The following is a 13,536-nucleotide window of genomic DNA, read 5'->3' as shown; positions in this document are numbered from 1 at the left end:
CCTGCACGCAGGTGAGTTGGAAATCTCTCCCCTAAGTCCCTCGATGCAGTGATCCTGTTGCCAGCAGGATTCACTGAGATTTAAACCTAAAAAAACTTTTTCTAAGCAGCTCTTTAGGAGAGCCACCTAGATTGCACCCTTCTCGGACGGGCACAAAAACCTAACTGAGGCTTGGAGGAGGGTCATAGGGGGAGGAGCCAGTACGCACCATGTGATCCTAAAAGCTTTATTTAGATGTGCCCTGTCTCCTGCGGAGCCCGCTATTCCCCATGGTCCTGACGGAGTCCCAGCATCCACTAGGACGTTAGAGAAACTACAGGCAGTTTTTTCTCACCCAACATAATACCCTTTTTAGTGGTACTGGTATTATCAGAAATGTGTAAAAACATTTTCCATAGCCTCAAACATAATTCCTTCCATAAGCTCATCCACTCAGGTGTCGACTCCCTAGGGGGTGACATCTCTGTTACAGGCAATTGCTCCGCCTCCACCTCATTTTCCTCCTCATACATGTCGACACAACGTACCGACACACAGCACACACACAGGGAATGCTCTGATAGAGGACAGGACCCCACTAGCCCTTTGGGGAGACAGAGGGAGAGTATGCCAGCACACACCAGAGCGCTATATTATATATATATATACAGGGATAACCTTATATAAGTGTTTTTCCCTTTATAGCTGCTGTATTGTTATACTGCGCCTAATTAGTGCCCCCCTCTCTTTTTTAACCCCTTTCTGTAGTGTAGTAACTGCAGGGGAGAGCCAGGGAGCTTCCCTCCAACGGAGCTGTGAGAGAAAATGGCGCCAGTGTGCTGAGGAGATAGGCTCCGCCCCCTTCTCGGCGGCCTTTTCTCCCGTTTTTCTGTGGAATCTGGCAGGGGTTAAAATTCATCCATATAGCCCTGGGGGCTATATGTGATGTATTTTCGCCAGCCAAGGTGTTTTTATTGCTGCTCAGGGCGCCCCCCCCTAGCGCCCTGCACCCTCAGTGACCGAAGTGTGAAGTGTGCTGAGGAGCAATGGCGCACAGCTGCAGTGCTGTGCGCTACCTTGGTGAAGACAGGATGTCTTCTGCCGCCGATTTTTCCGGACCTCTTCTTGCCTCTGGCTCTGTAAGGGGGCCGGCGGCGCGGCTCTGGGACCGAGCTCCGAGGCTGGGCCTGTGTTCGGTCCCTCTGGAGCTAATGGTGTCCAGTAGCCTAAGAAGCCCAATCCACTCTGCACGCAGGTGAGTTCGCTTCTTCTCCCCTTAGTCCCTCGATGCAGTGAGCCTGTTGCCAGCAGGTCTCACTGAAAATAAAAAACCTAAAACTAAACTTTCACTAAGAAGCTCAGGAGAGCCCCTAGTGTGCACCCTTCTCGGCCGGGCACAAAAATCTAACTGAGGCTTGGAGGAGGGTCATAGGGGGAGGAGCCAGTGCACACCAGGTAGTCCTAAAGCTTTACTTTTGTGCCCAGTCTCCTGCGGAGCGGCTATTCCCCATGGTCCTTACGGAGTTCCCAGCATCCACTAGGACGTCAGAGAAAAGCTTATTAAACTGGTACACAGACCCCCCCCCCACTAGACTGCATATGATGTGGCCCTCATGCTGAAAGTTCTGTTGGCACCAATGCAAAATGGAAGGCACCAGTATGCATATCTTCTGGGACTGTCCAGACCTTAGCCTCTTTTGGAGGCAGGTCTGGTCACTAATGTTTTACAAGTGACGATTCCTCCTGACCCGAAGGAAGAGAGCAGCCCCTAGGTAAAATCCACCACTGCAGTGATAACCCTGTAATTCACTTATTTATTGTAACGATAAATAATAAAATACAATTTTAGGTTATTAAATTACAATCTACAAGTGTGCTAAAATCTACATTATATAGCTACATTATGAAGTATCATTAATAATGATTTAAAAGCATACTGTTGTATCCATGTCAGTTTGTAATATCTGTCATTTATAGTTTTGTTATTTTATCAGCTATTTAATAAGCTGCGTTGTGTATTATGAAAACAAGAAAAAAATATATATGAAGAGAGAACATTTAATAATTAGAAGCAAAAATACTTGCAAACTTTCTATACCTTATGTCCCTGTAGTGGGAGCACACATTAAGGGCTGCAAAACTAAAAATACAAAGTTGGTTTAATATGAAAATAAACCATTTAGAAGGTTATTAACACTTGTATTTAGTAAAAATAAGAATTTACTTACCGATAATTCTATTTCTCGGAGTCCGTAGTGGATGCTGGGGTTCCTGAAAGGACCATGGGGAATAGCGGCTCCGCAGGAGACAGGGCACAAAAGTAAAGCTTTTACAGGTCAGGTGGTGTGTACTGGCTCCTCCCCCTATGACCCTCCTCCAGACTCCAGTTAGGTACTGTGCCCGGACGAGCGTACACAATAAGGGAGGATTTTGAATCCCGGGTAAGACTCATACCAGCCACACCGTACAACTTGTGATCTAAACCCAGTTAACAGTATGATAACAGAGGAGCCTCTGAAAGATGGCTTCCTAAACAATAACCCGAATTAGTTAACAATAACTATGTACAAGTATTGCAGATAATCCGCACTTGGGATGGGCGCCCAGCATCCACTACGGACTCCGAGAAATAGAATTATCGGTAAGTAAATTCTTATTTTCTCTATCGTCCTAAGTGGATGCTGGGGTTCCTGAAAGGACCATGGGGATTATACCAAAGCTCCCAAACGGGCGGGAGAGTGCGGATGACTCTGCAGCACCGAATGAGAGAACTCCAGGTCCTCCTTTGCCAGGGTATCAAATTTGTAAAAATTTACAAACGTGTTCTCCCCTGACCACGTAGCTGCTCGGCAGAGTTGTAATGCCGAGACCCCTCGGGCAGCCGCCCAAGATGAGCCCACCTTCCTTGCGGAATGGGCCTTAACAGATTTAGGCTGTGGCAGGCCTGCCACAGAATGTACAAGTTGAATTTTGTTACAAATCCAACGAGCAATCGACTGCTTAGAAGCAGGTGCACCCAACTTGTTGGGTGCATACAGTATAAACAGCGAGTCAGATTTTCTGACTCCAGCCGTCCTTTAAATGTATATTTTTAAGGCTCTGACAACGTCCAACAACTTGGAGTCCTTCAAGTCGTCTGTAGCCGCAGGCACTACAATAGGCTGGTTCAGGTGAAACGCTGATACCACCTTAGGGAGAAAATGCGGACGCGTCCGCAGCTCTGCCCTATGTCGAATGGAAAATTAAATAAGGGCTTTTATAAAACAAAGCCGCCAGTTCAGATACTCTCCCGGCCGAAGCCAGGGCCAGTAACATAGTCACTTTCCATGTGAGATATTTCAAATCCACATTCTTTAGTGGTTCAAACCAATTGGATTTGAGGAAATCTAAAACTACATTTAGATCCCACGGTGCCACCTTAGGCACCACAGGAGGCTGTATATGCAGTACTCCTTTGATAAAAATCTGGACCTCAGGGACTGAGGCCAATTCTTTTTGGAAGAATATTGATAGGGCCGAAATTTGAACCTTAATAGATCCCAATTTGAGACCCATAGACAATCCTGATTGCAGGAAATGTAGGAAAACGACCCAGTTGAAATTCCTCCATCGGAGCACTCCGCTGCTCGCACCACGCAACATATTTTCGCCAAATACGGCGATAATGCTTCGCGGTGACTTCCTTCCTTGCCTTTATCAAGGTAGGAATGACTTCTTCTGGAATGCCTTTTCCTTTTAGGATCTGGCCTTCAAACGCCATGCCGTCAAAACGCAGCCGCGGTAAGTCTTGAAAAAGACAAGGACCCTGCTGAAGCAGGTCCCTTCTCAGAAGTAGAGGCCACGGATCGTCCGTGACCATCTCTTGAAGTTCCGGGTACCAAGTCCTTCTTGGCCAATCCGGAGCCACTAGTCTTACTCCTCTTTGCCGTATACTCCTCAATACCTTTGGTATGAGAGGCAGAGGAGGAAACACATATACCGACTGGTACACCCAAGGTGTTACCAGCGCGTCCACAGCTATTGCCTGCGGATCTCTTGACCTGGCGCAATACCTGTCCAGTGTTTTGTTGAGGCGAGACGCCATCATGTCCACCATTGGTTTTACCCAACGGTTTAATAGCATGTGGAAAACTTCTGGATGAAGTCTCCACTTTCCCGGGTGAAGGTCGTGTCTGCTGAGGAAGTCTGCTTCCCAGTTGTCCACGCCCGGGATGAATACTGCTGACAGTGCTATCACGTGATTCTCCGCCCAGCGAAGGATCCTGGCAGCTTCTGCCATTGCCCTCCTGCTTCTTGTGCCGCCCTGTCTGTTTACATGGGCGACTGCCGTGATGTTGTCCGACTGGATCAACACCGGTCTTCCTTGAAGCAGAGGTTCCGCCTGGCTTAGAGCATTGTAGATTGCTCTTAGTTCCAGAATGCTTATGTGAAGAGACTTTTTCAGGCTCGACCACACTCCCTGGAAATTTCTTCCCTGTGTGACTGCTCCCCAGCCTCTCAGGCTGGCATCCGTGGTCACCAGGATCCAATCCTGCATGCCGAATCTGCGGCCCTCCAATAGATGAGCCTCCTGCAACCACCACAGAAGGGATACCCTTGTCCTCGGCGACAGGGTTATCCGCAGGTGCATCTGAAGATGCGACCCTGACCATTTTTCCAACAGATCCCTTTGCATGGAATCTGCCGAAAGGGATTGCTTCGTAAGAAGCTACCATTTTTTCCCAGGACTCTTGTGCATTGATGTACAGACACCTTTCCTGGTTTTAGGAGGTTCCTGACCAGGTCAGATAACTCCTTGGCTTTTTCTTCGGGAAGAAAAACCTTTTTCTGAACTGTGTCCAGAATCATCCCCAGGAACAGCAGACGAGTTGTCGGCATTAATTGGGATTTTGGAATATTCAGAATCCATCCGTGCTGCTTTAGCACCTCTTGAGATAGTGCTAAACCCATCTCTAGCTGTTCTCTGGACCTTGCCCTTATTAGGAGATCGTCCAAGTATGGGATAATTAATACGCCTTTTCTTCGAAGAAGAAATATTATCTCGGCCATTACCTTTGTAAAGACCCGAGGTGCCGTGGACAAACCAAACGGCAGCGTCTGAAACTGATAGTGACAGTTTTGTACAACGAACCTGAGGTACCCCTGGTGTGAGGGGTAATTGGAACGTGGAGATACGCATCCTTGATGTCCAAGGATACCATAAAGTCCCCTTCTTCCAGGTTCGCTATCACTGCTCTGAGTGACTCCATCTTGAACTTGAACTTCTTTATGTACAGGTTCAAGGACTTCAGATTTAGAATAGGCCTTACCGAGCCATCCGGCTTCGGTACCACAAAAAGAGTGGAATAATACCCCTTCCCTTGTTGTAGAAGAGGTACCTTAACTATCACCTGCTGAGAATACAGCTTGTGAATGGCTTCCAAAACCGTCTCCCTTTCTGAGGGGGACGTTGGTAAAGCAGACTTCAGGAAACGGCGAGGTGGCTCTGTCTCTAATTTCAACCTGTACCCCTGAGATATTATCTGCAGGATCCAGGGATTTACCTGCGAGTGAGCTCACTGCGCGCTGTAATTCTTGAGACGACCGCCTACCGCCCCCGAGTCCGCTTGCGAAGCCCCAGCGTCATGCTGAGGCTTTTGTAGAAGCCGGGGAGGGCTTCTGTTCCTGGGAAGGAGCTGCCTGTTGCCGTCTCTTCCCTCGTCCTCTGCCTCGTGGCAGATATGAATAGCCCTTTGCTCTCTTATTTTTAAAGGAACGAAAGGGCTGCGGTTGAAAGGTCGGTGCCTTTTTCTGTTGGGGAGTGACTTGAGGTAGAAAGGTGGATTTCCCGGCCGTAGCCGTGGCCACCAAATCCGATAGACCGACCCCAAATAACTCCTCTACGCATCGCCTGTCCACTGTCGTGTCCATAAAGCTTTTCTGGCCGAAATGGACATAGCACTTACCCGTGATGCCAGTGTGCAGATATCTCTCTGTGCATCACGCATATAAAGAAATGCATCCTTTATTTGTTCTAACGACAGTAAAATATTGTCCCTGTCCAGGGTATCAATATTTTCGATCAGGGACTCTGACCAAACTACCCCAGCACTGCACATCCAGGCAGTCGCAATAGCTGGTCGTAGTATAACACCTGCATGTGTGTATATACCTTTTTGGATATTTTCCATCCTCCTATCTGATGGATCTTTAAGTGCGGCCGTCTCAGGAGAGGGTAACGCCACTTGTTTTGATAAGCGTGTTAGCGCTTTGTCCACCCTAGGAGGTGTTTCCCAGCGCTCCCTAACCTCTGGCGGGAAAGGGTATAAAGCCAATAACTTCTTTGAAATTAGCAGTTTTTTATCGGGGCACCCCACGCTTCATCACACACGTCATTTAATTCTTCTGATTTGGTAAAAACTACTGGTAGTTTTTTCACACCCCACATAATACCCTGTTTAGTGGTACCTGTAGTATCAGCTAAATGTAACATCTCCTTTATTGCCAAAATCATATAACGTGTGGCCCTACTGGAAAATACGGTTGATTCGTCACCTTCACCACCGGAATCAGTGCCTGTGTCTGGGTCTGTGTCGACCGACTGAGGCAAGGGGCGTTTTACAGCCCCCGACGGTGTTTGAGGCGCCTGGACAGGCACTAATTGAGTGTCCGGCCGCCTCATGTCGGCAAACGACTGCTTAAGCGAGTTGACGCTATCCCGTAATTCCACAAATAAAGGCATCCATTCTGGTGTCGACCCCCTAGGAGGTGACATCCTCATATTTGGCAATTGCTCCGCCTCCACACCAATAACGTCCTCATACATGTCGACACACACGTACCGACACACAGCAGACACACAGGGAATGCTCTATACGAAGACAGGACCCACTAGCCCTTTGGGGAGACAGAGGGAGAGTCTGCCAGCACACACCAAAAAACGCTATATATGACAGGGATAGCCTTATGATTAAGTGCTCCCTTATAGCTGCTTTTATATTAATATATTGCCATTTATTTTGCCCCCCCTCTCTGTTATACCCTGTTTCTGTAGTGCAGTGCAGGGGAGAGACCTGGGAGCCTTCCTGACCAGCGGAGCTGTGACAGAAAATGGCGCCGTGTGCTGAGGAGATAGGCCCCGCCCCTTTTTCGGCGGGCTCGTCTCCCGCTATTTAGTACATTTAGGCAGGGGTAAATATCTCCATATAGCCTCTGGGGCTATATGTGAGGTATTTTTAGCCTTTATAGGTATTCATTTGCCTCCCAGGGCGCCCCCCCCCCAGCGCCCTGCACCCTCAGTGACTGCCGTGTGAAGTGTGCTGAGAGGAAAATGGCGCACAGCTGCAGTGCTGTGCGCTACCTTAAGAAGACTGCAGGAGTCTTCAGCCGCCGATTCTGGACCTCTTCTTGCTTCAGCATCTGTGAGGGGGCCGGCGGCGTGGCTCCGGTGACCATCCAGGCTGTACCTGTGATCGTCCCTCTGGAGCTTCATGTCCAGTAGCCAAGAAGCCAATCCATCCTGCACGCAGGTGAGTTCACTTCTTCTCCCCTCTGTCCCTCGTTGCAGTGATCCTGTTGCCAGCAGGAATCACTGTAAAATAAAAAACCTAAGCTAAACTCTCTAAGCAGCTCTTTATGAGAGCCACCTAGAATTGCACCCTTCTCGGCCGGGCACAAAAATCTAACTGGAGTCTGGAGGAGGGTCATAGGGGGAGGAGCCAGTACACACCACCTGACCTGTAAAAGCTTTACTTTTGTGCCCTGTCTCCTGCGGAGCCGCTATTCCCCATGGTCCTTTCAGGAACCCCAGCATCCACTTAGGACGATAGAGAAATACTTTGTTTTTCCTTTGAATTAGATGGACACTTGCAAGCACGGCCCTCCTAACTTTTTGTCTGTTAATACCCAGTCTCATTTCATTTTGGTGTTCCCTATAGTAATGTTTAATTGAATATGCAGGAGTAATATAAATAAATTTGAATAAATACAGCATTCTCCCCAGGACTATTTTCATGGGTGCACCGTCTGTCATTATTCTTACACCTCCCAACTGCCAGGAGTCATCTCATCAGGCACCTAATGCCAGGCCGACTTACAGAAGAGCGTACTGGTGCCAGCCAGCAGAGGGCGCTGTGAGCAAGCATAAGCAACAGAAATGCTCACTGCATGGAGATGCTACCAGCAGGAGGAAGATCCCTGCTGGGGACCCCCTTCACAAGCGCTGCATGAACTCTGGCCCACCATGCACGGAAGGCAAGCACTGCAGATTCACAGCCAACCCCTCTCCTACTCAGAGTGCGCCAAACAGTACATGAGATACCGGGTGAGAGTGTGCATGCTGGGCTGCTGCTTACCTCCTGTAATAGGGTTCGGTAACCCCCGAGTTCTCCCCCGGCTATATCATAATGCTGCCCGGATTTAAAAAAAATTCTGGGGAGAACACGGAAATAAAATCGAATCTCCATAAATATTACTGGCTAATATTAGGCTGTAAAATATATGGCACATAAAAAGCAGCTGTAACTTAAAGAATCATCAAGCTTGATATTTTATTACGTTTTATATGTGGGCAACCAAAATACAGTGGTCACTAACCCGGCGTTCCACTTCAGCTCCGTTAAAAAGTGAAATGTTGTCTTGCCTCCCCACTACTGACACCTGAAGCTCCTACTACAATTTAGGCCAGTGTCCAGGTGGGACCAGGTCATAAAGCAAAAACTGGTCTATAGTTAAATCACTGATCATTCCTACATGTGTATATTAACCAACCATTTTTCTGTTTAGCAATGATTAGATGCTACTCCCTCATACCATGGCATCCTGCCCCTGAAGATTGAGAGAATGTGCAGCAGACACATTTAGTTAGGTAAAGACACTAAACATGTACTTAATGTATATCATTTACCTCTCTAATATACAGCCTTTAATAAATATAAATGTCAGTGGCTTTACTTCCTCTTTAACAGTGCAGACAATATCACAATCTAGCGGCTAATCACAAGAAGGTTGTTGTATTTTACCATGCTGCTTACCGAGTGCTAACATGTGGAAGCTTCTATTAAAATTCTGGAAGCACGCAGATCAATGAAGTGCTGTTCATATACTCCACAGAGCATAACACTGGTCAGAAAATAATGCATGTATCTCCTCTGAACAGTGCTTAGCACCGCTGCTTATATGAAGGATGCCGGCAATAGCAGAACGGACTTCCTCCTTCTGCTGCTGCCTCCTGGAAGTGATGTCGTGGTCCGTGACTGCTAACATCACTTCCAAAAATACCCCTCAGAAGGCCCTGTGAGCGGCATTTCGGAGTGCATGCACCAGAAGTGAACATGCGAGAGGAAACATAGTTTCTAACTGAGCAGAAATATGCTGCTCTCTGCATGTGCAGAGATCAGCTGCAGCAGGGCACGCTACTCTCTCTGGAAAAATATTAAGGGAGGGGCGCTGTAAATGAGGGGTGTCATGTGGCACTAGAGGGGTAACGCTGCCCCATAAACATTTTTTTTGGATGTGGGGGTATATATCAATAATAATATATATATATATAAAAAAAAACAATGTAGTGCGACATGGGGAGGAGGGGTACTTAATTGTGGTCCATTAACACTGGGGGGTGAGGGGGCAGGGGCTCTGCCAGGGGATCTGTTACCACCAGAGGGTGTGTGGGCTGACAATTCAGGGAATCTTACGTTACTATTGGGATTATTTTTGATGGGGTGTTGGAAGTAAAATTACAATGAGAGCCTATGCACACAGTGTTGGGGCCTAGGTATTATTTTTGTAAATAAAATATTTAAATATATATCATTAAAAATACGTTTTAAACTTTATTAAATAATAAATAAACAACAATTTCTGCAGAGTTTTGGGGTGACATTTTTTTGTCAGTTAAGTGGTTAAACTTGTTTGTCTAAAGGTATCGCCAAAATGAGGTAACTGCAACTTCTGTCCCTTTCACAGCATGAGTAGATACCTTCGGTTTCTTGTGCCTCTCGTGCCTCCCTCTGTAGGCGCTGGCGTAGCAGCTCCTGCTGTTTCTCCAGGTACTGCTTTATAAAGCTGTTCTGGCCCATTTCCTCCCCCATCTGCAGAGCAAAAGTATAAGATTACTCCAAACATTTCTTGGACCAGACTAGATTATGGCAGTTGATGGTCAGGAAACTTAAAAATCACAGAAAACATTTTTAGACATAGAATGAAGGAAGGAAGAATTGGAAACAGAGGTTGAGATATATTTGCATTTTCTGCTTTTTTATTTATACACTTTTACCTCTCCTTTAAGTTTCTATTATATTTTAAGTGGTTACCCCCCTTAAATGACATGCACACTTGATGTATCTTGAAATGTGACCGGTACCCCAATCTACAATCAGTTCTCCACAGTCACATGATAGAAAGACAAATATTCCAGATGTTTTTGGAAACATACTAAAACTAGACTGGAAACTAAGGGGGTCATTCGGACCCGATCGCACGCTGCAGTTGTTCGCAGCGCAGCGATCGGGTCGGCATGCCAGACGACCGAAGGCCGTTGTTACGTGACAGGCAGAGGCGGTCGCTGGCGCGAGAGGGAGGCACGGCGGCGTTTGGCCACTGTTTTCGGAGTGCGGTCCGAAAAGCACTTTTGTACTTGTTCGGGGGACGGGGGGAACTGACATGCGGGCGCACTAGCCCTGTGCTGGGCGTCCCCCCGCATGTCTGGGAAGATGATCGTAGCTGTGCTAAATTTAACACAGCTACGATCAACTAGGAATGACCCCCATAGCACAGCCAACTCTCTTCTCGGAAGAGGGAGTTCTGAAGCATTGCTCTTTTGTGTGTGTGTTTAATTCTTTCACTTTGCCAACTGTAATGAAACAGATTTTATATTTACTAGTAAACACTGTCACAATCACATCCACTGACACAAACGTATTCCCTCTCCCACTCCTAACAATTGCCTTTAACCCTGCAACATTCTCCTGAAGAACTAACGATACAGGAAGGAGCTTAGGGGTTACAGAAGGCAGCTAAGGAGTGATGCTGAACCTGCTAAATGTATTTCTTTTTGCATGCAGAGTAACACGGTAAATGCCGTCTGGTTCTGCATGTAGCCCACAAATGCTGGACAGCTTTATTTTTACACTGCAATTTAGATACGAGTCTGCACACTCTTCTCTCAAATATAAAGTTCTCTGCACCTATTAAATCTGCCTCACCTGCAGAGTAATATGGTTTTACTAATACCCCTTTCACACAGCCATAAATTTCCCGGGTTAAAACACATGAACGCGCATCAACCCAGGAAATTTCTTGGTGTGAAAGGGTACAGGGACAAAAAATAAGAATTTACTTACCGATAATTCTATTTCTCGGAGTCCGTAGTGGATGCTGGGGTTCCTGAAAGGACCATGGGGAATAGCGGCTCCGCAGGAGACAGGGCACAAAAAGTAAAGCTTTAGGATCAGGTGGTGTGCACTGGCTCCTCCCCCTATGACCCTCCTCCAAGCCTCAGTTAGGATACTGTGCCCGGACGAGCGTACACAATAAGGAAGGATTTATGAATCCCGGGTAAGACTCATACCAGCCACACCAATCACACTGTACAACCTGTGATCTGAACCCAGTTAACAGTATGATAACAGCGGAGCCTCTGAAAGATGGCTCACAACAATAATAACCCGATTTTTGTAACTATGTACAAGTATTGCAGATAATCCGCACTTGGGATGGGCGCCCAGCATCCACTACGGACTCCGAGAAATAGAATTATCGGTAAGTAAATTCTTATTTTCTCTATCGTCCTAGTGGATGCTGGGGTTCCTGAAAGGACCATGGGGATTATACCAAAGCTCCCAAACGGGCGGGAGAGTGCGGATGACTCTGCAGCACCGAATGAGAGAACTCCAGGTCCTCCTTAGCCAGGTTATCAAATTTGTAGGATTTTACAAACGTGTTTGCCCCTGACTAAATAGCCGCTCGGCAAAGTTGTAAAGCCGAGACCCCTCGGGCAGCCGCCCAAGATGAGCCCACCTTCCTTGTGGAATGGGCATTTACATATTTTGGCTGTGGCAGGCCTGCCACAGAATGTGCAAGCTGAATTGTATTACACATCCAACTAGCAAAAGTCTGCTTAGAAGCAAGAGCACCCAGTTTGTTGGGTGCATACAGGATAACAGCAAGTCAGTTTTCCTGACTCCAGCCGTCCTGGAACCTATATTTTTAGGGCCCTGACCACATCTAGCAACTTGGAGTCCTCCAAGTCCCTAGTAGGCGCAAGACACCACAATAAGCTGGTTCAGGTGAAACACTGACACCACCTTAGGGAGAGAACTGGGGACGAGTCCGCAGCTCTGCCCTGTCCGAATGGACAAACAGATATGGGCTTTTTTGAGAAAAAAACCACCAATTTGACACTCGCCTGGTCCAGGCCAGGTCCAAGAGCATGTTCACTTTTCATGTGAGATGCTTCAAATCCACAGATTTGACTGGTTTTAAACCAATGTGTTTTGAGGAATCCCAGAACTACGTTGAGATCCCACAGTGCCACTGGAGGCACAAAAAGGGGGTTGTATATGCAATACTCCCTTGACAAACTTCTGGACTTCAGGAACTGAAGCCAATTCTTTCTGGAAGAAAAATCGACAGGGCCGAAATTTGAACCTTAATGGACCCCAATTTGAGGCCCATAGACACTCCTGTTTGCAGGAAATGCAGGAATCGACCGAGTTGAAATTTCTTCGTGGGGCCTTCCTGGCCTCACACCACGCAACATATTTTCGCCACATGTGGTGATAATGTTGTGCGGTCACCTCCTTTCTGGCTTTGACCAGGGTAGGAATGACCTCTTCCTGAATGCCTTTTCCCTTAGGATCCGGCGTTCCACCGCCATGCCGTCAAACGCAGCTGCGGTAAGTCTTGGAACAGACATGGTACTTGCTGAAACAAGTCCCTTCTTAGCGGCAGAGGCCATAAGTCCTCTGTGAGCATCTCTTGAAGTTCCGGGTACCAAGTCCTTCTTGGCCAATCCGGAGCCAGGAGTATAGTTCTTACTCCTCTACGTCTTATAATTCTCAGTACCTTAGGTATGAAAAGCAGAGGATGGAACACATACACCGACTGGTACACCCACGGTGTTACCAGAACGTCCACAGCTATTGCCTGAGGGTCTCTTAACCTGGCGCAATACCTGTCCCGTTTTTTGTTCAGACGGGACGCCATCATGTCCACCTTTGGTAATTCCCAACGGTTTACAATCATGTGGAAAACTTCCTCATGAAGTTCCCACTCTGCCGGGTGGAGGTCGTGCCTACTGAGGAAGTCTGCTTCCCAGTTTCCATTCCCGGAATGAAACACTGCTGACAGTGCTATCACATGATTTTCCGCCCAGCGAAAAGTCCTTGCAGTTTCTGCCACTGCCCTCCTGCTTCTTGTGCCGCCCTGTCTATTTACGTGGGCGACTGCCGTGATGTTTTATCCCACTGGATCAATACCGGCTGACCTTGAAGCAGAGGTCTTGCTAAGCTTAGAGCATTATAAATTTACCCTTAGCTATATTTATGTGGAGAAAAGTCTCCAGACTTGATCACACTCCCT

The 13,536-nt window shown here is 47.3% G+C and overlaps 1 protein-coding gene across 5 annotated transcripts in view; it reads right to left on the bottom strand.

Annotated features, from left to right (window-relative positions):
• ACIN1 (apoptotic chromatin condensation inducer 1) overlaps positions 1–13,536 on the bottom strand; it is a 265,672-nt gene that overhangs the window by 179,182 nt on the left and 72,954 nt on the right. For all 5 annotated transcript variants that reach the window (XM_063913544.1, XM_063913545.1, XM_063913546.1 and 2 more), the window contains exon 3: positions 9,935–10,046. In XM_063913544.1, the coding sequence (XP_063769614.1) occupies positions 9,935–10,046 (112 nt within the window). The remainder of the gene's footprint in view (positions 1–9,934; positions 10,047–13,536) is intronic.

This window comes from Pseudophryne corroboree, chromosome 1, assembly GCF_028390025.1.
Source record: "Pseudophryne corroboree isolate aPseCor3 chromosome 1, aPseCor3.hap2, whole genome shotgun sequence".
Classification (NCBI taxonomy): Eukaryota; Metazoa; Chordata; class Amphibia; order Anura; family Myobatrachidae; genus Pseudophryne; species Pseudophryne corroboree.
This window is presented reverse-complemented; position numbering and strand designations above follow the sequence as displayed.